We start from the raw sequence: 26156 nt of genomic DNA, 5'->3' as shown, positions 1-26156 counted from the left end.
GAAGCCCCAAGTTCAGTCAAACTCCATTGCCCTTGCGTATATGCCTAGTCCTAAAGGAAGTGGCCACTGAAGCAAGTCAAGCCTCCACGGTCACAGAGAACCCATACACAGAAGGAGCCCAACGTCATCTCCCTTTCTCTGTTGTCTTCATCCCAGACCTAGTGCTGGGCTGTGGTGTGATGGGTCTAGGGGCTCAGGTGCTGTGCCTGCAGGAACTGAGGTGCTATGTTGCCACTGGGGACCTGCGCTGCCTCTGTGGCAAACCTCTCCCAGGATGCTTCCGCCCCAGATCCAGCACCAAGCTGCAGAGTAGGGTGAGTGGAGCCTGAGCAATCCCACTGGGAAATGAACTACTTCCTGCTCCTGCCCAGGGCCTATCTGCCTGAGATTCCATCCCCAGCCACTGTGCTTTGCTGTGGTGCCAATGTCTGCTGTGCCCAGGCCCTCCCCCGCCATGCATGCTAACAATGGGCTCCACGGCTCCCCCTGGGCCAGGCCCTCCTGGCTGTCTCCACATAGCTAAGTCAAGTCCTCTCCCAGGGCCTGTCTGCCTAAGATTCAGCATTCAGCTGCTGTGTTTTCTTGTGGTACTGCCCACGATATCTGCCAGGTGCGTGCACTGACAATGTCTGGCTGGCTCACCTTGCTGCCCACTGTTTGTACTGATACCCCTCTCTGCTGTTCAGTTCCATCACACCGCAGGTGCCCTGGTTTGTCTCTGCACAGGTAGACCGGATCTTTGCTCGCATCTCCTGGCAGACTGAGGTGTGGAGCGAGCCGAACCAGGAAGTTCTCCTCTTCGGATTGGGAAGTGCAGCAAGGAGGCTCTCTCCCTGGTGGTTCTCCCACAAAAAAGAGAAAAAAAAAGAAGGAAGGAAAAAAGCGAAATGCACTCTCAACCCAGGCCACAACAAATTTCAGCAAACGGAATTCCCTGACCTGACCACTAGCTCAGGTCTCTCTCTGCCCTGATTGTTAGCAAACCAGCATGGGCCTTCCACGCAATTAGAGCCTAGGTTTCTCCAGCGCCTCTGTTTGAGGGGATTTCCCAGCATGCGAGTGGTCTCCCCTGGTGGGATCTGCCCCTGGGGATTTTCTCTTCCTTAGAGATCCCTCAGGGGCACCAGTCCCATACTGAGATCTTTTTTTTTTTTTCTATCTTACACTGTTACGTGGAGATCTATCTTGCAGCTTTGTTTGTACAGGAAATGTGCGGCTTTTCTCTGAGAATTGTTCCACACGGGGAGTATATTTTTGATATGTTTGTGAGCTCCCCCTTCTCTAGCCTCTTGATCCTCCATCCCCTCTTTTATATTTTTAACCTCTTTGTTTCTCCATACTATACCATGTGTAATTCTTCCACTCTTACTTTGGATTAACTATTTCTCTCTTCCAGTTGTATTCAATCTACCACTTAACCTGTTCAGTAAGTTTGAACTCAATTATTTATTCTTCTTTTCTATATATTCTGTCTGGTTCTTTTTCAAATTTTTCTTTTCAGCTTTTTTAGTCTCTTGTTCCTTATTCGGGCTTGCTTTCCCTCTTCCATTTATTTTAACAAATTTGAAAGGCTTATTTTATAATCTGTATCTAGCAGTTTCAATATTCAAAGTCTTTTCATTCCCAATCTGTGGCTTGTTTCTACCAACTTTTGTTCATGTTAGTTTTTTGTTTGTGTACTTAATAATTTTTTTATTATGAACTGATTTGAGGGAATTTCATTTGCAGAAATTCATTGGAGCCTGGGTTGAGAGTGCATTTCTTTATCTTCTTTTTTTCTTTTTTGAGGTGGGAAAATTATTTATTTTTTAATTTTTAAAATATTTTCATTGAAATATAGTTGATTTACAATGTTGTTAGTTTCAGTTGTACAGATATATATATCTGTACAGATATGTATATATGTATATATCTGTACAACTGAAATTTGTACAGGTCTATATATATATGTAGGCTTCCCTAGTGGCTCAATGGTAAAGAATCCACCTGCAATGCAGGAGACATGGGTTTGATCCCTGGGTGGGGAGGATTCCCCAGAGGAGAGTATGGCAACCCACTTCAGTATTCTTGCCTAGAGAATCCTACGGACAGAGGAGCCTGGCAGGCTACAGTCCATGGGGTCATAAATAGCTGGACATGACTGAAGCAACTTGGCACACATGCATATATCCTCTTAAAAATTATTTTCCATTATAGATTATTACAAGATATTGAGGATAGTTTCCGGTGCTATACAATAGATCTTTGTTGGTTATCTACTCCCTATATGTTAGTGTATATATGTGAACCCCAAACTCCTAATTTATCCCCCCACTTTCTGGTAACCATAAGTTTGTTTTCTGTGTCTGTGAGTCTGTTTCTGTTTTGTAATTAAGTTTACTTGTGTTATATTTTAGATTCCACATACAATAGATATCAAAGGATATTTGTCTTTCTCTGTCTGACTTACTTCACTTAATATGATCATCTCTAGGTCTATCCCTGTTGCTGCAAGTGGCATTTTTTCATTCTTTTCTATGATTGAGTAGGACTCCATTGTGAATATATGCCATATTTTCTTTATCCATTCATCTGTTGTAGAGTATATTTCCTCTGAAATATTTCCTTCAACTTCTATCAAGCATCAAAACTTTACCTGCTAGGAACTCTTTAAACTTGATTCTTGGTTTAGGATTCTTTGGGGCTGGATGTGTTGTGAATTCAGTCTTCTAAACTGCATGATGACTGAATGATATATACCCAGACTCAGGGGAGTAATTTTTTTCTCTTCACTCAAAATTAAGACCAAATGAGGCTATTGTTCTTTGGGGAAGTAGGGATCCTAGTTTACCTGAGTCTCCAATTGGAGCCCCTAGCTTGTGTCGTCCCTTAGCGTTGTCTCTGTGTTCTGCATGACTCTTAAGACAGAAGCTTTGGGTCACTGGGAAGCACAGCCAGCCGCTGTTCACCACTCTCTAACCTCCCTGGATTCATGTGTCTCCTTCATTTTCAGCCTCTGTACATCTCACTTCTTTTTCTTGCTAGCAAAAGCAAATGTTCAAAAATAATATGCATGTGGTTTTGCTTTGTTTTATTCAGTGTTTTAAACACTTATAAAGTAAGATGGTTATTTTTAATATATCTATATTCACTGTTGCTAGAAAGTTAAATTTTCATTCTCTGCAAAGCTCCTTTAAGCACTCCTCTATTTCATAAGTCATTCCTGGAGAGAAATTATATTGGAGTATAATTGATTAACAATGTTGTGTTAGTTTTAGGTGTACAGCAAAGTGATTTGGTTATACATATGTGTATATATATATGTGTGTGTGTGTGTATGAGCGTATCTATTGTTTTTCAAATTCTTTTCCCATTTAGGTTATTACAGAATATTGAACAGAGTACCCTGGGCTATACAGTAGGTCCTTGTTGGTTATCTATTTTAAATATGGTAGTGTGTACATGTCAACCCCAAACTCCTAATATTTTCTTTTACAAGAGGAAGATAAACGATAATTTCTGCCATAATTGGATGCTCAAAAGTTAAGAATGTGTTAGTTTCCCTTAGTAACACAGTACTGATATTTAATTTAACCATTACTTCAACAAGTTTTAAATACTATGTGCTAGACACTCTGAGGGAAACGTTTTCTAAGGTGGAGCACTTATTCAACGAACATTAACTGCCTACAATATTCCAAGAACTGGAAAAACAGCATGAACAAAGCACAGAGATGAGAAACAGCCTGGCCTATTTAGAGGCCCAAAGTAATGTAGAATAGATGGAACATGGAGGTAGGGGCCAGAGTGGGGCAAGAAATGGGATAAAGTATCCACAGATTTAGGCAAACTCTTCTTGAGCTTACATTTGTGTTCAAACTTTAAACTTTCAGAATTTATATGCATGCCTCACTTTTCATTCTCAAATCAATACTTGAGATTTCAGTCTTAAGCTTTTACTAGAATATGGTATCTGAATGTGTTCTGAGAAGTCTTACTCAGAAGATTAAAAGAAATCCTGTGTTTCCTTGTAGCCCTGTAACCATCTCCGGGTCTGTGCCAGATCCTGGGTCTCAGTGGGTTAGGGTGGCTCACAGGGTCTGGGATGGGAGTTGGGGGTGGGTTTTGGAGAACACAGTAGGTTCTTATTGCATGTAGTACCAGGAGACTGCAGAAACCATGAATCTACAGGAGAAAGTAGAGACCAAGGCGCCAGAACTCAGGCTGAACCAGAAGGGAAAGACCAAGAGCAGAGTCTGAAATCATCACGAGAAGGTCTGGGTTCAAACCCAGCTCCAGGGCAGAGGCAGGGTGCAGAGTCCCGGAAGGCCAGGGAACTTCATGTCTATAGCAGACAGGTCCACAGGGGAGTTCAACTTGAGGATGGCTGTGGTTCCTAGGACAGGGAGCGCCTCCCCTGCATTGGGTTTCAGAACCATCCTTGATGTGGAGAACCGAGGCTTGTTATAGAGCACACGGCAGCACCAGGGCAGCTGAAGAGTGCAGCTCAGACAGGCCGACCAGGTCCTGAGAGAATGGGCCTGGCAGCCCGATTGCCACATCTCCATCCTTAAAACCTTCCCAATGGCCACACTTGGAGAACTGTGCCTGTGGCTAAAAGATGAGAATGTGGGTCCTAGCAGGTGAAGATTTGCAGCAGATCTGTAGTCCTGGTAGGACTTTTGGAAGACTGAACACCATATCCCTACTGATTTCCAAGACACAGTGGCCTGCTTTTCTCTGGGATATTTTCTAGGGTTACTGAAATAGAGAGTGAATGATGGAAGCATCAGAGTCAACAGATATGACATGGTATCCCATTTCAGGATGCAGAGACTTCAGACTGCCTGGGACAGATATATGTGCTCAGCTAGAGAAAAGCTCTGAGGAAGACAGATGTACTTGTTTCTGGTTTTCTTAATGAATAAGCAGTGAACTAATCCCAGGGTTAGGTGTTCTGAGAGGATACAGCCCAAGCAGTTATCTGAATTTCTTCAGTGACAGCGCGTGATCCTGAAGGCAGGTCAAGGAATACAACACCAAACAGTCGCTGTGGCTTTAGGGTATGGCAAAGGTGATGGGTTTCTCTGGTGGCTCAGGAGTAAAGAATTTTCTGGCCAGTGCAGTAGACACAGGACGTGGCTATGATCCCTGGGCCAAGAAGATCCCCTGGAGAAGGAAATGGCAACCCACTCCAGCATTCTTGCCTGGGAAATCCCAGGGACAGAGGAGCCTGGTGGGCTGCAGTCCATAGGGTCACAAATAGTCAGACATGACTTAGCAGCTAATCTGCCACCACCAAAGGATGAATGGCATCATTCTTAACACCAGCCCCTGTTCCCATCGAGACTTCCTCAGATCATGAGTGCTGGGCTCTGGGAGGAATTGATAAGGAGCAAGGATGACACAGCGCTTTCTCTCAGTGTCGTCCATTCCAGAGACGATCTGACTGAGGTGATGTGGGCCAAGCCAGGGAGAAGGCAGTGGCAAAAGAAGAGCAGCCCAAACAACAACTGTGATCATGAAAACGAAGTGCTTGTTAGCAGCCAAACCTCACCCTGGGTGCTGTGAGCGTCTCCTCAAGGCTGGTTTGAGACTCACAGTTAAGCTGTTGCAGTGCAGGCCACACAGACCGCTTAGAGGACACCTGCTTCTCTCACAGTACAGACACTTCACGGGAGGTTTGGGAAAGGTTTGAAGTGTGTTTGTTGTTAAACACAATGAGATCAGTTATGCTGCTGAAGGAGTCTTCTGGAAATGTTTTTTTTCCTCCAGGGTGAGAATAAGGAGGAACGGGAAATACAGGTATGATTAGGAAAAGGACTTGTGTTGACTTTTGTCTCACTCTGCTTGTGTACCTGGCCAATGAAATGCTAATGTGGGCTTTGTGGGCAATCAGGGGACAGTTATAAATAGAGCTGGCTTAAGAATAAAATAAAACGGCTTTGCCGCAAACCCAACATTGTCTGGGGAAAGGTGGTGTCTAGTTATGAACATTCTATATTTTTCCACCTGACACTCCTCCTTCTTGTTTTCCTTTCAGGATTTCAGACAAAAGATAGAAGGAGACCCTTTCAGTCCATGTAAAACTGGCCGTGTAGTCCTTCCACCAGTTACAACTGTATGAAACATGAGCCTCAGCACAGAACTGAACACTGGGGTTTACAAAACTTTCCATGTCCAGTTCTAACTGTTGCTTCTTGACCTGCACACAGATTTCTCAGGAGGCAGGTCAGGTGGTCTGGTATTCCCATCTCTTTCAGAATTTTCCACAGTTTATTGTGATCCATACGGTCAAAGGCTTTGGCAGAATCAGTAAACAAAAGTAGATGTTTTCCTGAAAAAAAAAAACAAAAAAACAAACAAACAAAAAAAACAAAAAAAACCCTTGGATTTATATAAAATAGAGTACAATAATGAAGGCCATGGATGATGGAGTCTAATTTCCCAGGGATGAGCCCTTGGATGAGATCCTTGATAGTGGGTCTTGGTTTCCCCGTCTATGAAACACAGATATTATTACCTCCCTCAGAGGGCTGTTGTGGGGATTAAATGAGGTCATACACTCAGTATCAATTATCATTGTTACGTGATTAACAAAAGTTTTAGGAGGCAGGTACAGAATACAGAACTCTGGCAATGGCAAGGCCAGAGCAAATGCCAGGGAGTATCAGATTACAGAATCGTTTAACTACTGTATTTGAAAGGGACTTCAGGGATTGTTCCCACCCTTGTTTAGTGCCAGAAGCTCCTCCCTTCCCTCTTCTCTCCTTAAGTGGTTGCTCAACCCCAGTGTGCATACCCACACACAGTGATGCGGGGCTGCAGGCTCAGGCCAGTGCAACAGAGTTCTGTTGGAAAGTTTCTCTGTGTGGCAAATCTAAACCTAACCTCTAGCATTTTCACCTACTGGCTTTGCTGCTTCTGGGGGGATGGAGAACAGGCCCATATAGCCTATTTCGTTTTGGAACGATCACCACTACAGTTAGTCCTCTCTGATAACTATTCTTCAAAAGGCTTCTCTTCTAATCACACCACCACCCTGATCCTGTTTTTCCTGGACCCATGATTATCAACCTGGGTGACACACCTGGAGATGGTGTCAGGTTGTCACGAGAAGGGCAGGGGTGCTACTGGCATCCCGGCTAGTGGCCAGGGATGCTGCTAAACAAAATACAATGAACAGGACAGCCCCACAGCCGAGAATTATCTGGTTCCACTCGTCAGCAAGGCTAAGCTTGAGAAACACTGTCCTAAATATACACATGAATCAGTGTTCTTCTTTAAATATGGGCATATTTATGCCCAAATATGCAGTCAGCTAACATTGCCATTGGACTGGCATTACTTTGCTATTAAATTAGCCTTGATTTGTTATTAAATTAGCCTCAATTCGCTACTAAACTAGCCTCGACTCGATGGACACGAGTTTGAGCAAGCTCCGGGAGTTGGTGATGGACTTGGAAGCCTGGCATGCTGCAGTCCATGGGGCTGCAAAGAGTCAGACACGACTGAATGACTGAAGTGAACTGAACTAAATTAGCCTGAGACTCAGGTAGTTGGTACTGATCAGCCAATTAAAGCCCCCTTTCATGTGTTGCTGCTAACTCAGGGATGAGGCCCATGTGGTCACTTAGAAATCATTTATCAATAGTGGTCCTCTCTCTCGCTGAGTCTGGAGGCAACCTTGCAGTCTTTTCCAACATGATATCCCAGGCCACCACCATCAGTCATAGAAAAGAAGCTGGTGTGCGAGATGAAATCCACTCGCTGGTCCTGTCTCTCTGGTTTTGTGGCATCGGGGCCCAGGTATGATGTAATCCCTGTGCCCGGACTTTGGAGTACCCCACAATCCTGTGTCATGATCCCTAGTGGCAGCTTGAAAGAAGAGAGGATTCCTCAACTTGACTTTAAAAAGCACCCAAGCTTCTCATACACATTTTCCTAAAATCCCTTTCCCCAACACAAAGCCATGCTGTCCACTGTCATTAAGGCAGTATGGGCAGAGCAGAGCTGCCCAGAAAGGATGCCCCCTCTTCTACACTCTCCTCAAGCTCCCAGGAACAGCTCCTTCTCTTTGCCAATTTTCTTCCTCACTCTCCACTCCCCACTCTTGCTGCTCATTCTCTGATCCACTCTGTGATTTCATTTCCTGAATCCACACTGGCCTGGATTTCTCCAAAATGAAGAGGTGAAGGAGAGGAATGTAGAGGTAGGGAAACATACTCTGGATTCTTCAGGGAATGAAAGAACTTGAGTACTCAGCAATCTAAGCTTCCCACAAACCTAAAACCTACACTAATCGATATCTAGAGAATGGTACATAGTTTTGCCTTGAAGCCCAATGCTTCACACAGAAAGAAAAAGTGAAAGAAAGTGAAGTTGCTCAGTCATGTCCGGCTCTTTGCGGCCCCGTGAACTGTAGCCTACCAGCTTCTCTGTCCATGGGATTTTCCAGGCAAGGGTACTGGAGTGGGTTGCCATTTCCTTCTCCAGGGGATCTTCCCAACCCAGGAATCAAACCCGGGTTTCCCACACTGCAGACTGACGCTTTACCCTCTGAGACACAAATAATTCCTTTTCTCCTTTTCTGGGGAGGAAAAAAAAAAAAGAGAGAGGGAACCTTTTTGGATAGGCTGTAATGTCTTCAATTTCAGCATCCCTTTATAAACCTAGTTACTTTATTAGTTTATAAACAAAGTAATATGTTTGATTTATTCAAATATTTACTTGATTTACTCAAATATTCTGCTTGTAATGTTTAAAAGTAGAATTTATTCAGATTAATCCCATATTTGCTAACTTAATCTAGTTTTCAGAATATTAATCATTTATCAGTGGCACGAGTAGTGGTAAGCTGATAGTCTATAAGAAATACAGTTTCTCTCAGTTTTCTAGGTATTTGAGGAGGAAGAAACTGGACAACAGAGAAACCATTAATGTCTGAATAAAACAAAGAGCATTTGATGCCTTCTCAGATGACTGCTCTACATAACGGCATAGCAAATCTGGGAAGTCCTTGTTTTCAGAAATAGAGCTAGAGAAGATATTCATGGGTGGGGCTGAGGGGGCCTTCCAAACTTGCAGCCTCCTGCCATATGGCAGTTTTTCTACAAGTATGGCTCTTAGGAGAACAGGCTCACAAACTGGACTCCCTGGGTTTGAGACCTGGCTCTCCCACTTTCTAGCTGTGAGAGTTTGGTCATTTACTTAAGTTAAGCCTCAGTCTCCCCACATGTACGAAGGTAAAGATAGCGACACTTGCCTCAAGGCATTACTGTAAGGAATGAACGAGACTCTGGATGCATAGCACTGGCACACAGAACAGGACCAATAAGCATTAGCTATTGTTTAATCATCCTTATGGATCTCTGATACAATAAGAGTTGGTCCTTAAAAGGTAGGTATCTCATCCCAGTTTTCTTTTCTTTTTGTTTTAAAGACCTGATGAGAGTTCACTTCAATGCAATTGACAAGGAAATTTGATTGTTTCAGTGAGATAACATTTTAAGATAATAACTGGAATTATGACTAATTACACTATAACCAGACATATCATGGATAGCAGAGACCTTGAATTGATAAACTTCTAGGAACTTCATACAATTTTGAAAGCACATATTAATAACACATTCCATAAAAAAATAAACTAAAGAAGATTAAACATTTCTTCTTTTTCAACAAGGAAATTTATTAGGGTCTCACATGCTAGTAAAGTAATGCTCGAAATTCTCCAAGCCAGGCTTCAGCAATATGTGAACCGTGAACTTCCTGATGTTCAAGCTGGTTTTAGAAAAGGCAGAGGAACCAGAGATCAAATTGCCAACATCTGCTGGATCATGGAAAAAGCAAGAGAGTTCCAGAAAAACATCTATTTCTGCTTTATTGACTATGCCAAAGCCTTTGACTGTGTGGATCACAATAAACTGTGGAAAATTCTGAAAGAGATGGGAATACCAGACCACCTGACCTGCCTCTTGAGAAATCTGTATGCAGGTCAGGAAGCAACAGTTAGAACTGGACATGGAACAACAGACTGGTTCCAAATAGGAAAAGGAGTACATCAAGGCTGTATATTGTCACCCTGCTTATTTAACTTCTATGCAGAGTACATCATGAGAAACACTGGGCTGGAAGAAACACAAGCTGAAATCAAGATTGCCGGGAGAAATATCAATAACCTCAGATATGCAGATGACACCACCCTTATGGCAGAAAGTGAAGAGGAACTAAAAAGCCTCTTGATGAAAGTAAAAGAGGAGAGTGAAAAAGTTGGCTTAAAGCTCAACATTCAGAAAACGAAGATCATGGCATCTGGTCCCATCACTTCATGGGAAATAGATGGGGAAACAGTGGAAACAGTGACAGACTTTATTTTTTGGGGCTCCAAAATCACTGCAGATGGTGATTGCAGCCATGAAATTAAAAGACGCTTACTGCTTGGAAGAAAAGTTATGACCAACCTAGATAGCATATTCAAAAGCAGAGACATTGCTGACTAAGGTCCATCTAGTCAAGGCTATGGTTTTTCCTGTGGTCATGTATGGATGTGAGAGTTGGACTGTGAAGAAGGCTGAGCACTGAAGAATTGATGCTTTTGAACTGTGGTGTTGGAGAAGACTCTTGAGAGTCCCTTGGACTGCAAGGAGATCCAACCAGTCCATTCTGAAGGAGATCAGCCCTGGGATTTCTTTGGAAAGAATGATGCTAAAGCTGAAACTCCACTACTTTGGCCACCTCATGCAAAGAGTTGACTCATTGGAAAAGACTCTGCTGCTGGAAGGGATTGGGGGCAGGAGGAGAAGGGGACGACAGAGGATGAGATGGCTGGATAGCATCACTGACTCGATGGACGTGAGTCTGAGTGAACTCCAGGAGTTGGTGATGGACAGGGAGGCCTGGCGTGCTGCGATTCATGGGGTTGCAGAGTCGGACACGACTGAGCGACTGAACTGAACTGAACTGGTAGCCAGAAGGAGGTGGTACTCCATTTAATGGAGTGATTGTTAGGTCAAAGGGATTGCCTATGTGGAAGTTCTGAAACTGCAGGGTTAGAGAATCATCAATTTTGTTTCTTGGTAACTCATGACTATAGTCTGCCTGCTGCAATATAGATATCTATAAAGTCAACTAGCTCATATGTGGTCGGAAAAGAGGGGACTGATACAGTTTAACATGGACATAGTATTGAGTCACTTGCAAATTCTTCCAAGGCGAGAGGAGCTGAAATAGCAGAAAAGAATGACAGTGTCGGTGGGAAGGGCTGAGTATGGCTTTCTGTTCTATTTTTCTTTTAATTTTAAATGAACCCATGCACTTGGGGCTCCCACCCCCAGGTTCCACTTCCCGCCACTGTACTCACCTTTACCACAACCTCACTGCCCCATATTACCTTAAGTTGGAGTTTCCACTCAATGGTTTCTGTGCATTTAAATTTTTCCATGCAGCAGCTTCTGGGCCTGCTAAGCTGCCTGCTTTGGCTGCCAAGTCATCTCCCAAGGTACCAATTACTATGTCTCTTAAGAGACCGATCACAGAGTCACATGGGTTTTGAATGGTCTTCCCTTAACCCTATTTTTTCCCCTACAAGCCCTCGGGAACACAGCATGTCTTAACAGAAATGCCTCATTTTTTTCAAGTGCCGCAGAAAGGGCCAGCAGCTGAAGCAAAGACAAATGAGAGGAGCAAGCGAGGCCATCCTCAGGTTGTGTGGTTGTTTTATGCTGATCCCCAGCCTGCAAGGCGGGGCCCCTCTCCTGAAAGGCTGAGGTCTGCAGCCCCTGAAACTCCCCTCTGCGGGCCCAGAGCCCTGTGCTATGATGCTCGGGCCCTGACCCTGTGCAGTGCAGCAGAAACAACTTTTCTTTTTGGTTCTGCCTCGGAGACAGAGTATATATTAGCATGAATTAGCTAAACATACTTTTGGATGAAGCCTTTCTCTTTATTTTCTTTGAAATTTGTCCATGAAAATGTACTTTGATTCTCCCTATTTCTCTCAGATTTAAATCAGTTCCTGAAATGAAGTGAAGTGAAAGTCGCTCAGTCGTGTCTGACTCTTTGCGACCCCATGGAATATACAGTCCCTGGAATTCTCCATGGCAGAATACCAGAGTGGGTAGCCTTTCCCTTTTCCAGGGGATCCTCTCAACCCAGGGATCGAATCCAAGTGTCCCATATTGCAGGTGGACTCTTTACCAGCTGAGCCACCAGGAAAGCCCTGAAAATAACTTCCTACCTTCCTAGAATTCCTGTGAGAACTTGCTCCTCTCTTCACTGAAACCCTCACCACATTATGTCTTATTACAGTGGCATGTATATGTGCCTGTGTGTGCAACGTATGTTTGTGTATGTTTTATGCGTGTGTGTGTGTGTCTTACCTCAATTTACTGTAAGGTTCTTGAGGGCAGGCATTTGGTTTACTTCATCTGTCTACTTCCTCCATAGTGCCCAGAACAATGTCCTGCACTTAGGAAGTACTTAGTAAATGTTTATTAAGTGAACAAATCTTCCAAAGACACTGGCTGCCATCTGGGGTTTTTTGTTAAGAGAGTCTAACAAACATGCGCTGTGAGTTCCAATGCAGTTGGTTAGAAGACACAGTTTTGCATTAAAAATTTCCTGTAGCATAGTTATTAGAAATTATTCTTGGGAAGTAAAAACCAAAAAGCGATGTAAGAACACCTTATGTGAAATATTTTATTCATCTTTTTAAAAAATTAACAAGCAGCAGACAGGAATTATTTCATTTGGCTGCTCTGATAGTTCCTGCTTCTCTTTCCAAGGCTCTGGAGGTTGAGCTGTTTCCCAAGGGAATACCAGCTCAGAACAAACCTCAAGGTGATTTCTGCTTAGAGAGGGAACCTGCTGACAGACAGCAGGGCTCTGCTTCCACTGCAGAGGAAGCATGTGGGCCTGGGGGTGAGGGAGATGGGCTCAGCTGCTCTGACTATGATGTACAATCTCCACTGTCCCCTCCCTGCTGGTGAGTGTCCAGGTATCTATTCAGTGTCTCTGTTGTCCACTCCCCTTGTTAGAGAGGGTAGGCCTGTGGCAGGGAGGTCTGTGATGGCCCAGTGGGCTGGAAGGGTGGTCTGGAGTGCAGGATGCCAGGGGCAGTGTGGGAAGCAGCAAAGCTGGAGAGAGGGTTAAGGCTCCCTTTGGAAGGCCATGTTATCTATATCACAAAGTGGATTTTTACCATGAGGGAGATGGAAAGGCACTTGAAGTTTTAAGCACAGGACTAGTATGATTAGTTTTGTAGTCATTCTGACCAGTAGCTCTGTAGCTAAGCAACAGGTGGTCCTCACAAGCATTTCCATTGGCACCATCAAGGAAATGTATACTTAGTTAGAAACCTGTGCTTGTTATATAACCACAGAAGGAAAACAAGAATGGCAATAGTTAATATCGCTTAAAGCTTCCTGTGTGGATCTGTTCTAGGTGATCTTTTAAAATGTGTCATCTCGCTCTTCACAAGAAGGAATGGAAACAAGGTCCGCAGTTAGTACCTAGTGGTGCTGGGATGTGAACCTGTTCAGGCTGGACCCAGAAACCGTGCCGTGATTACAGCATTATACTGCCTCAGAATCACCCTCAGCCCCACTTCGACTAGGTCATCTCCCCTAAGCCACACTCATATAGAAATTCTGGGACTTCCCTGGTGGTCCAGTGGTTAAGAATCCACCTGCCAACGCAGGTCCCTGGTCTGAGGACTAAGATCCCACGTGCTGTGGAGCAGCTAAGCCTGAGCACCACAGCTCCTAAGCCTGCATGCCTCGAGCCCGCGCTCTGCAACAGGAGAAGCCATGGCACCACAGTGAGAAGCCTGTGTGCTGCAACTGGAGAGGAGCCCCCACTTGCCCCAACTGGAAGAAGTCTGTGCGCAGCAACAGACTCCGTGCAGCCAGAAATAAATACAGAAATAAATACATAATAAAAAATTCTGAAGTCACCACTGATTCTGGCCAGGTGAAGCATGGGTTAGCAAGGTTTAGTCTAAAAGCAGGGCTGTCAGGAGAGTGTTGCAATGATGCCACTGAGACATGGTGGTGACCAGGAGCAGTGGGGACAGAAATGGAGGAATACGAGAGAAATTAAGGAGACCAGGACCTGATCATTCAAACAAATGAGAAAATGTACACTGAATGTTTAGCACCAAGCCTACTACATGCTCTTTTTGATATATCGAAATACTTATGATATTTTTGTTATTACCAGTTGGGTTATTCTCCAGATTTAAGTCATAGCTTTTAATAATAAGCATGCAGTAAATAGCCAGTGGTAATTTTTTTTACAGTAAAAAAGAAACATATGAATAGCCCTGTATGGAATATGCAACAATCATTGCCCATTTTGATCTTAAAACAAGATCAAAGCTAGGGCTGCTGTAACAAAATACCACAAGTTGGGTAGCAGCAGAAAAAAAATATTGCCTCACTGTTTTGGAGACTAGCAGTCTGGGTGGTTCCTCCTAAGGGCCATGAGAAGAATCTGTTCAGGCTTCACCCCTAGCTTCTGGTATTAGTTGGCAATCTTTGGTGTTCCTTGGCTTCTAGATCTCCGCTTTCATCTTCACATGCTGTTTTCCTTGTGAGTGTCTGTGTCCAAATATCCCCTTTATATAAGGACACCAGTCATGTTGAATTAGGGCCCACCCTACTCCAGGGGTTTCCCTGGTAGCTCAGCTGGTAAAGAATCTTCCTGCAATGCAGGAGACCCCAGTTCAATTCCTGGGTCAGGAAGATCCACTGGAGAAGGGATTACACCAGTCATATGGAATTAGGGCCTACCCTATTCCAGTGCAGGTTTCCCTGGTGGCTCAGACAGTAAAGAATCCACCTACAATGCGGGAGACCTGGCTTTGATCTCTGGGTTGGAAAGATTCCCTGAAGAAGGGCATGACAACCCACTTAGTATTCTTGCCTGGAGAATCACCATGGACAGAGGAGCCTGGCAGACTACAGTCCATGGGGTTGCAAAGGGTTGGACATGACTTAGCAACTAAGCACAGCACTACTCCAGTATGATTTCATCTTAACTAATCACATCTGCAATGACTATTGCCAAATAAAATCACATTCTTAGGTCCTGGGGGTTAGGACTTCAAAATATGAGTAGGGAGGGGCACACTTCAAATTGTAATATTTTTATAACAGATGGAGCAGGAATTACTCCTACTCCCACTGTATTATTATTTTTTAATATAAATGTATTTATTTTAATTGGAGGTTAATTACTTTACAATATTGTATTGGTTTTGCCATACATCAACATGAATCCACCACAGGTATACACGTGTTCCCCATCCTGAACCCCCTCTTCCTCCTCCCTCCCCATACCATCCCTCTGGGTCGTCCGAGTGCACCAGCCCCAAGCATCCTGTATCATGCATCAAACCTGGACTGGCAATTCGTTTCATATGATATTATACATGTTTCCATGCCATTCTCCCAAATCATCCCACCCTCTTCCCTCTCCCACAGAGTCCAAAAGACTGTTCTATACATCTGTGTCTCTTTTGCTGCCTCGCATACAGGGTTATCATTACCATCTTTCTAACTTCCATATATGTGCGTTAATATACTGTATTGGTGTTTTTCTTTCTGGCTTACTTCACTCTGTATAATAGGGTCCAGTTTCATCCACCTCATTAGACCTGATTCAAACGTATTCTTTTTAATGGCTGAGTAATACTCCATTGTGTATATGAACCACAGCTTTCTTATCCATTCATCTGCTGATGGACATCTAGGTTGCCTCCATGTCCTGGCTATTATAAACAGTGCTGTGACGAACACTGGGGTACACGTGTCTCTCAGTTCTGGTTTCCTCGGTGTGTGTGCCCAGCAGTGGGATTGCCAGGTCATGTGGTAGTTCTATTTCCAGTTTTTTAAGGAATCTCTACATTGTTCTCCAAGTGGCTGTACTAGTTTGCATTCCCAACCAACAGTGTAAGAGGGTTCCCTTTTCTCCACACCCTCTCCAGCATGTATTGCTTGTAGACTTTTGGATCGCAGCCATTCTGACTGGCATGAAATGGTACCTCATTGTGGCTTTGATTTGCATTTCTCTGATAATGAGTGATGTTGAGCATCTTTTCATGTGTTTGTTAGCCATCTGTATGTCTTCTTTGGAGAAATGTCTATTTAGTTCTTTGGCCCATTTTTTGATTGGGTCGTTTATTTTTCTGGAATTGAGCTGCAGGAGTTGCTTGTATATTTTTGAGATTAATTCTTTGTCAGTTGCTTCATTTGCTATTATTTTCTTCCATTCGGAAGGCTGTCTTTTCACCTTGCTTATAGTTTCCTTTGTTGTGCAGAAGCTTTTAAGTTTAATTAGGCCCCATTTGTTTATTTTTGCTTTTATTTCCAATATTCTGGGAGGTGGGTCATAGAGGATCCTGCTGTGATGTATGTCAGAGAGTGTTTTGCCTATGTTCTCCTCTAGGAGTTTTATAGTTTCTGGTCTTATGTTTAGATCTTTAATCCATTTTGAGTTTATTTTTGTGTATGGTGTTAGAAAGTGTTCTAGTTTCATTCTTTTACAAGTGGTTGACCAGTTTTCCAAGCACCACTTGTTAAAGAGATTGTCTTTTCTCCATTGCATGTTCTTGCCTCCTTTGTCAAAGATAAGGTGTCCATAGATTTGTGGATTTATCTCTGGGCTTTCTGTTTTGTTCCATTGATCTATATTTCTGTTTTTGTGCCAGTACCATACTGTCTTGATGACTGTGGCTTTGTAGTAGAGCCTGAAGTCAGGCAGGTTGATTCCTCCAGTTCCATTCTTCTTTCTCAAGATTGCTTTGGCTATTCAAGGTTTTTTGTATTTCCATACAAATTGTGAAATTATTTGTTCTAGCTCTGTGAAAAATACCGTTGGTAGCTTGATAGGGATTGCATTGAATCTATAGATTGCTTTGGGTAGTATACTAATTTTCACTATATTGATTCTTCCAATCCATGAACATGGTATATTTCTCCATCTATTAGTGTCCTCTTTGATTTCTTTCACCAGTGTTTTATAGTTTTATATATATAGGTCTTTAGCTTCTTTAGGTAGGTATATTCCTAAGTATTTTATTCTTTTCGTTGCAATGGTGAATGGAATTGTTTCCTTAATTTCTCTTTCTATTTTCTCATTATTAGTGTATATGAATGCAAGGGATTTCTGTGTGTTGATTTTATATCCTGCCACTTTACTATATTCATTGATTAGCTCTAGTAATTTTCTGGTGGAGTCTTTAGGGTTTTCTCTGTAGAGGATCATGTCATATGCAGTGAGAGTTTTACTCCTTCTTTTCCAATTTGGATTCCCTTTCTTTCTTTTTCTGCTCTGATTGCTGTGGCCAAAACTTCCAAAACTATGTTGAATAGTAGTGGTGAAAGTGGGCACCCTTGTCTTGTTCCTGACTTTAGGGAAAATGCTTTCAATTTTTCACCATTGAGGATAATGTTTGCTGTCGGTTTGTCATATACAGCTTTTATTATGTTGAGGTATGTTCCTTCTATTTCTGCTTTCTGGAGAGTTTTTATCATAAATGGATGTTGAATTTTGTCAAAGGCCTTCTCTGCATCTATTGAGATAATCATATGGCTTTTATTTTTCAATTTGTTAATGTGGTGTATTACATTGATTGATTTGCAGATATTGAAGAATCTTTGCATCCCTGGGATAAAGCCCACTTGGTCATGGTGTATGATCTTTTTAATGTGTTGTGGAGTCTGATTGCTAGAATTTTGTTAAGGATTTTTGCATCTATGTTCATCAGTGATATTGGCCTGTAGCTTTCTTTTTTTGTGGCATCTTTGTCAGGTTTTGGTATTAGGGTGATGGTGGCCTCATAGAATGAGTTTGGAAGTTTACCTTCCTCTGCAGTTTTCTGGAAGAGTTTGAGTAGGATAGGTGTTAGCTCTTCTCAAAATTTTTGGTAGACTTCAGCTGTGAAGCCGTCTGGACCTGGGCTTTTGTTTGCTGGAAGATTTCTGATTACAGTTTCAATTTCCGTGCTTGTGATGGGTAGGTTAAGATTTTCTATTTCTTCCTGGTTCAGTTTTAGAAAGTTGTAGTTTTCTAAGAATTTGTCCATTTCTTCCACGATGTCCATTTTATTGGCATATAATTGCTGATAGTAGTCTCTTATGATCCTTTGCATTTCTGTGTTGTCTGTGTGATCTCTCCATTTTCATTTTTAATTTTATTGATTTGATTTTTCTCCCTTTGTTTCTTGATGAGTCTGGCTAATGGTTTGTCAGTTTTATTTATCCTTTCAAAGAACCAGCTTTTGGCTTTGTTGACTTTTGCTATGGTCTCTTTCCTTTTGCATTTATTTCTGCCCTAATATTTAAGATTTCTTTCCTTCTACTAACTCTGGGGTTATCCATTTCTTCCTTTTCTAGTTGCTTTAGGTGTAGAGTTAGGTTATTTATTTGACTTTTTTCTTGTTTCTTGAGGTATGCCTGTATTGCTATGAACTTTCCCCTCAGCACTGCTTTTACAGTGTCCCACAGGTTTTGGGTTGTTGTGTTTTCATTTTCATTCATTTCTATGCATATTTTGGTTTCTTTTTTATTTCTTCTGTGATTTGTTGGTTATTCAGCAGCGTGTTGTTCAGCCTCCATATGTTGGAATTTTTAATAGTTTTTCTTCTGTAATTGAGATCTAATCTTACTGCATTATGGTCAGAAAAGATGCTTGGAATGATTTCAATTTTTTTGAATTTACCAAGGCTAGATTTATGGCCCAGAATATGATCTATCCTGGAGAAGGTTCCGTGTGCACTTCAGAAAAAGGTGAAATTCATTGTTTTGGGGTGAAATGTCCTACAGATATCAATTAGATCTAACTGGTCTATTGTGTCATTTAAAGTTTGTGTTTCCTTGTTAGTTTTCTGTTTAGTTGATCTATCCTTAGGTGTGAGTGGGGTATTAAAGTCTCCCACTATTATTGTGTTATTGTTAATTTCCCCTTTCATACTTGTTAGCATTTCTCTTACATATTGCAGTGCTCCTATGTTGGGTGCATATATATTTATAATTGTTATATCTTCTTCTTGGATTGATCCTTTGATCATTATGTAGTGTCCTTCTTTGTCTCTTTTCACAGCCTTTGCTTTAAAGTCTATTTTATCTGATATGAGTATTGCTCATCAGGAGTACTGCTTTCTTTTGGTCTCTATTTGCATGGAATATCTTTTTCCAGCCCTTCACTTTCAGTCTATATGTGTCCCCTGTTTTGAGGTGGGTCTCTGTAGACAACATATATAGGGGTCTTGTTTTTGTATCCATTCAGCCAGTCTTTGTCTTTTGGTTGGGGTATTCAATCCATTTATGTTTAAGGTAATTATTGATAAGTATGATCCCATTGCCATTTACTTTATTGTTTTGGGTTCGGGTTTATACACCCTATTTGTGTTTCCTGTCTAGAGAATATCCTTTACAATTTGTTGGAGAGCTGATTTGGTGGTGTGGAATCCTCTCAGCTTTTTCTTGTCTGTAAAGCTTTTGATATCTCCTTCATATTTGAATGAGATCCTTGCTGGGTACAGTAATCTGGGCTGTGGGTTATTTTCTTTCATCACTTTAAGTATGTCTTGGCATTCCCTCCTGGCCTGAAGAGTTTCTATTGAAAGATCAGCTGTTATCCTTATGGGAATCTCCTTGTTGTGTTATTTGTTGTTTTTCCCTTGCTGCTTTTAATATTTGTTCTTTGTGTTTGACCTTTGTTAATTTCATTAATATGTGTCTTGGGGTGTTTCGCCTTGGGTTTATCCTGTTTGGGACTCTCTGGGTTTCTTGGACTTAGGTGATTATTTCCTTCCCCATTTTAGGGAAGTTTTCAACTATTATCTCCTCAAGGATTTTCTCATGGTCTTTCTTTTTGTCTTCTTCTTCTGGGACTCCTATGATTCGAATGTTGGGGCATTTAACACCGTCCTGGAGGTCTCTGAGATTGTCTTCATTTCTTTTAATTCATTTTTCTTTTTCCTCTCTGATTCATTTATTTCTACCATTCTATCTTCTAATTCACTAATCCTATTCCCATTTTAAAGATAAAGAAACTGAGTCTCAGAGAGACAAAGTAATTCACCCAAGGTAAGTGATTCAGGTCACAAATGCAAGTCCTCTCTGTCCAGCTCAGTAGTCAGAAAGCCAGACAGTACCTCTTGCTATGAGTTTGTTGAGCTATTCTCACACACTTGGACCAATAATATTTGAGGCCACACCTAGGTGTGTAAAGAAAGGGGGCAGTGGTCAAATGTGGTCTCTTCTTGGAATCAACTGCAGATACCTTGTCAGTCCTAGTGATCATTTTGCTTATTCAATTGTTGTCCCCATGGCTGTACCTCATGAGGGCTTAACCTCTAGGGGAACTGTTTACTCAAATTGTTCCTTGTGAGTCTATCGTTTCTCTCTGGTGGGCCCATCCCTGAGCTGAGGGGAGCTGGGTACAATGAGCCTATTCAGGGCAGCAAGTAAAATGCCCTGTGCTTCCCTTCTCTCTCTATAGCATCATTCTTTGCCTCCCTGTGCCTCTCTTTTGTCCTGCCTATTGCATAACATCAGTGTGGGTGCAGGGAACGTGTGAGTTGGCAGCAATGAGACTGTGGTGGAGGACACCTGCCTGATGACTTGTGCACCGGAGCAGGCAGCACTGGGCAAGCTTCCCAGGGACTGCTTTGCCACCACGCCAGCTCTGACCTGCACCTTCTGTTCTGTCTGAGTCACTCTCAGCAGCTCAAGCTGGTATCCCCTAATGGGTTCCTCTGGGCAAAGAGGAGGGACACACCCCATCTTGAACCCCCATCCCTGGCAGTGTAGGAAGTAGTCAAGTGCAGATTCTCGAGACAGAGTCTAATCCAAGCTCTGCCACTTACCAACCATGTGAATTTAGGGAAGAAGCTTACCATCCCTCTGTCATGTCTTCATCTGTAAAACGGAGACACGTTTGTTTACCTCATAAGGTTATCACATGATAACCTTATGGATAAATGACATAGTCCATAAATGGTGCCTAAAACAACATGTCTGTGACATAATTCTAGCACTCAGTAAATGTAAGTAGTATTTCTTTATTTGTTTACTTCCTAAACATCATTTATTAATCTGCTCATTGAAAACTGGCAAGATACATATCAAGAAGTTACCAGTTGTTATGTCTGGATGGTGGAGTTTCAAGTGACTTCATTGTCTTATTTTTGCTTATCTGTATTTCCTAAGCTCTCTGTAATAAACTTCTTACTGTTTTAATAAAATAAACTCTCAGTGAGGATCTACAGAGTGAAGTGGACTGGTGGGTACAAAGCAAAGATATGACCGCTGTCCTTAGTGGAGTTTAAAGTCTATGGAGGGAGACAAACAGATAGATTAATGATGTAATAAGGGATGCAGTAATGCTCAGGGTGGGCTAAGGATTGAACTAGTCTCCCTCAAGTGGCACCTGGCATTACAGAAATGCCATTGGGTTTTCCCCAGCAGTCTTTGTGTCTGATCTTCACTGATCTGGAAATAGGAAAGTAAGACGATGCACATAGTCAGACAAAAGGCCACTCCTTTAATCTATCCCAGCACCCAGGGGGCCGAGGATGGAATTGTGGAGATCCCTTTCTAAGGCACCTATTTCTAGGAAAGGACATATTTTGAAGAAAAAGTTGAGAGTCTTTATATGGTACCTCTTACAAAGGGCAGGTATGAGCCCAGGTTGCAAAGCAGCAAAGTGGAATAAAGAAGTAATTTCCTGTTTCTTTCTCTCTCCATAGCATTATTAGCATCATCATTATTCTGGCTGGAGCAATTGCATTTATCATCGGTTTTGGTATTTCAGGTATGTGATTTCCTGCATTACCACAATCCATCCGCTGCTCATCAGTAAGTCCCTAATCATTTAATGTGTAAAATGGCAAGAACACAGGGCCTGAACCCAGAAAACCTCAGAGGAGAGCCCTGGTTCTTCTACTTATTGACTGTGTTCTCTGTCCTTTAGTCATTTAACTCCCCAGACCTCAGTTCCCTCACATATGATGGGGAAGAAATAACATCTTCATCACCAGGTAGTTGAGAGAATCAAATGCAATGTCTCTCAGACTGTTCTCTTCACCAGACAGTGCTGAAGATATCATTCTGGGATCATAGCTAAGTGCCTTGGCTGAGCCATTCTATCAACAGTTGACCTGAGTAGATGATTCCTTTGCAGTGGGGCTTCAGCTGAAGTGTTGAAGAATATCAAGTCTTCAAACACAGCGTTCTTAAACAGAATACTTAGTGGTCATAATTGCTGTTCCATGTGGGAAACAGACGTCATTGTGGCATGGATGGTGACTTTCCAAAGGCAGTCAAATGATCTCAGTTGCAGGAACAGTCCTCTCTTCTGTGTAGGCCACGTCTCAGGAGCATCTATTATGGATGCCAGATTAAGACACTGAGTGAGTTAGACCAGCAGCTGTCCTCTCTGAAGCAAGTCATTTGCTTCATTTCCCTTGAAGCGCCTGACTCAGGCCAACACATTTATTTTAACTTAGACTGTGGCCAAAGCTGTCAATTGATAACTTTAGTTCTTATAGTTCCAGCTGTCTTTTCTCTCTGTCACTTTCCTCCATTGTGTGTGCTGCCACTAAATAGTAATCACAAGGCCTAAATGAATAAAACTCATTCATTTGTAGATGTGTTTGCCTAGAGAAGATATTAACATCTTTTTCCATTTTCTTTATCAATAAAAATGTGTATTTTGTCTTTCATCTATTTTTCTATTGGGTTATCTTTTTCTTTTTGATATGTAGGAATTATATGCTGAGTGCAATTTTGTTATATGTATTGAGAAATCTCTTTTACTCTCTGGCTTGCTTTTTCACTGTCTTATTGATGTCTTTCAATGAGTGAAGTTCCTAATTTTAACACAGTCCAATTTATCTTTATCTTTATACCAGTAACTTTTTGTAAGCAATTTGTTTAAGATGTCTACCTATTCCAAGGTCATAAATATTTTCTTCTAGGTTATCTTGTGGAAGCTTTAACATTTAACCTCTCACATTTATATCTACAACCATCTAGAAAAATGTTGTGCACGGGCAAAGACGGTGGTTAAGATGGGTCAAGACACTATCATTCCCTCACTTCTCATTAGTGTTATTTTTATCATAAATCAAGCATCCAAATGTGTATGGATCTGTTTCTGAGCTCACTAGCCTGTTTTATTCTAATGTTCTTTTATAATTTATTTTCTCTTTATCTTATCTCTTCCTATTCCTAATCTTGGGTGCTCTTTCTCCCCAAACCCTCTGTCATCTTAAAATAGATTTATAAGGTGTTAATTAGCTTTATAGTAGTTTTGAAGGAATCAGGTTTTGGTTTTGGTTTTATTTTTACTTTCTCTGATTTCCTTATTTAATTAATTCTAGCTTTTATCTTTATTAATGTTCTTCTTCCTGCTTTGTTTTGCTGTCTTTTAATTCTTTTTTAAAAAGTAATGATCCATTTAAGTTCTTTTTTATTTAAAAAATCTTTGTTGAAGTTGATTTATAATGTTGTACTAATTTCTGCTGCATAGTAAAGTGACTCAGCTATACACATATGTACATTCTTTTTTTAAAAAAAAAAATTATTTTCCACTATGGTTTAAACCAGTAGACTGGATATAATTCCCTTTGCTATACAGTAGGACCTAGCTGTTGCTAACTTTTAATTCTTTTTCTAGTATCTTAAAATAAGCACTTCACAAAACAGTATGTCCAGAAAGCCAATAAATAGATCCCAGTAGATACTACCATTTTGTTTTCCAAAGTGATTTACCAAGTCATTCTTAACCAGAGGTGTATGAGGGACCCAGTGTGTCTCGTCCTCACCAACACTGGATATTGTGGAATACTGCTGTGATTTTAACTTTTATTTCCTGGTGGCTGAGAGACGTATGTTTTCAAATGAGAAACATAATGTTGAACGACAGAGCAAGACACAGAATAGTACATTCTATATGAAAGACGGGGACTTCCCCGGTAGTCCTGTGGCTAAGACTCTGAGTTTCCAGTGTAGAGGGGGCTGGGTTTGATCCCTGGTCAGGGAACCAGATCTCAAACGTGTAGCGACAGTTCCTTGAATACAAAGAAAACTCTTAAGTGTTTTTTGAATAGACAAGTGGACAGAGGCATGGAGGGGTAAATACATAGACAGAAGTTACAGTTCACTCAGTTCAGCCATGAGCTACCAATAGTATTAAAACCCTACCACCAATGAAAGGTTTTCTGCCTTCTTTCTACCTCATAAAGTAAAAGCCGGTTATTTTGGATTAAATGGACTGTTTATTAGTTTAACACTATTTAGTTGGCTTTTTCTCAATTGCCTATATTAAAAGAACCAAAACTGGTGCCTGAGAGCATGACATTACCACACTTTAAATGAGTTAGATAAAATGTTAGCTGGATTAATATACTAGACAATGAAATTAAGCAAACAGCATTAGGTAGATGATGGTGGTGGTGGTGGTGGTGGTGGTGGTGATATTTTTCAAATCTTTTTTGTGTTCGCCTCATGGTGCCAAATAACTTTGCATATATTATCTGATTTACAACTCACAACAAATAGATAAATATTACTATGTACTGATTAGAAATTTGTGTAAAGTTGCACACAGCTAGCAACTAGGCACAAACACATAATTGCATTTCAAATCCTGACATTTGCTTCCAGAACCCACACTCCCACCCATTGCCCTATACCCATGATACTCATGCAGAGCTGTAACACAGAAGGATGTTTTCTGGTGTACCTTGCAGGCATTATTCCTGAGACCACAGATGATAAAGATATTTCTAAATACAGAAAAAAAATCCATTTCTTTGTAACTTTCCTGAGGCTGTATAGGCCACCTTCTCATTGGCATTCCAGCATTCCACTCCTTCTAAACTCTAAATATGGACCCCAAATGCATTTGAGGTGGTTGGTTGGGAAGAGAGGCTGAGCAGCTTCCATCAGGCTGGTTTTAGGGCAGCCTTCATGGATGACCCTTTAAGAAGGAGGGAGATGCAGTGGAAAGGCCCCTGACTATACTCTGCTAGTCTCTGTGCTATCACTCACCCCCTGGGTAACTTTGAACAGCTCTGTGTGGTAGAAACACTTAGAGATCGGAGTTGCTTTAATCGCAAGGATAACACTGTGTATCCTTTGGGATGTAACTTAACTTTCTAGAACCTCACTGGTAAAATAGTGAGAGTCATTGTGGGAATTAAATGAGAAAGTGTTTATAAAGTGCCAGACACATATGTATAATAAATGGCTGCTATTATTGTTTACATTGATACCATCAGTGCCATTAATAATTTGCTATTATTAATGCATTCACACAGCACCTCCTAAAACTTGAACAATTTCCTGGCCACACCAGGCAATTCCTCTGAAGTTAGGAAATCCTGGACAGGAAGTCACAGGACACTCCCTCCTAATGATGCCCCATCTTTGGTCACTGGATAAAACAATAAGGCATGTGCTTCTGGCACCAAAACACAAACATTGAAGGGGTTTAGAAAGAAATTGATACATATTATTTTTTTCACTGGAGTTATCTGGGAAATTAAATAGATGTTGACCTTTCTTATACTTCTTTTAAGGTTTTTAATTGTTTTTATTTTTACATGAGGAAGGGATATTGTTTTTGTGGGTAGGCTCTCCACATATCTCAGTCTGGCCCTGGATATCAGCAAAATGTGATAGAAGGAATACAGACTTAGAGCTTCCCTGGTAGCTCAGCTGGTAAAGAATCCACCTGTAATGCAGGAGACCCCGGTTTGATTCCTGGGTCGAGAAGATCTGCTGGAGACAGGAATGGCTACCCGCTCCAGTATTCTGGCCTACAGAATTCCATGGACTGGAAAGAGTTGGACACCACTGAACAACTTTTCACTTTCAGGCTTAGGAAAAACTCAGACAAGACTGAGTTTGATGCTGGCTCCACTATTAGCTAGATGTAGGGCTTTAGGCAAGCCATTTAATCCCACAGAGCTTCTTTACCCTATTCATAAAATGGGTAGAACAATATAATTCCTACATCTCAAGGTTGTTATCCGGCTTAAACTGAGTCACTGCAAGCATTTAGTAAAATATTTCTTTCCTCCTGGTGTACTGATCTGCAATCTTTCTAAATGATTCTAACTAATAATGGTCATCAATATCATTGATTTAAGGTTCAACACATGG

At 41.6% G+C, this 26156-nt stretch overlaps 1 protein-coding gene and 1 long non-coding RNA gene across 2 annotated transcripts in view; one reads left to right on the top strand and one right to left on the bottom strand.

The window, feature by feature from the left end:
* LOC138446760 (uncharacterized) overlaps window positions 1–9813 on the bottom strand; it is a 29292-nt gene extending 19479 nt beyond the window's left edge. Inside the window, exon 1 of the long non-coding RNA XR_011259551.1 lies at window positions 643–9813. This is a non-coding gene — a long non-coding RNA (uncharacterized lncRNA). The remainder of the gene's footprint in view (window positions 1–642) is intronic.
* VTCN1 (V-set domain containing T cell activation inhibitor 1) overlaps window positions 1–26156 on the top strand; it is a 72554-nt gene that overhangs the window by 21808 nt on the left and 24590 nt on the right. Inside the window, exon 2 of the mRNA XM_069602102.1 lies at window positions 21734–21798. Within this exon, the coding sequence (XP_069458203.1) occupies window positions 21734–21798 (65 nt within the window). The remainder of the gene's footprint in view (window positions 1–21733; window positions 21799–26156) is intronic.

This window comes from Ovis canadensis, chromosome 1 (assembly GCF_042477335.2).
Source record: "Ovis canadensis isolate MfBH-ARS-UI-01 breed Bighorn chromosome 1, ARS-UI_OviCan_v2, whole genome shotgun sequence".
NCBI lineage: Eukaryota > Metazoa > Chordata > Mammalia > Artiodactyla > Bovidae > Ovis > Ovis canadensis.
This window is presented reverse-complemented; position numbering and strand designations above follow the sequence as displayed.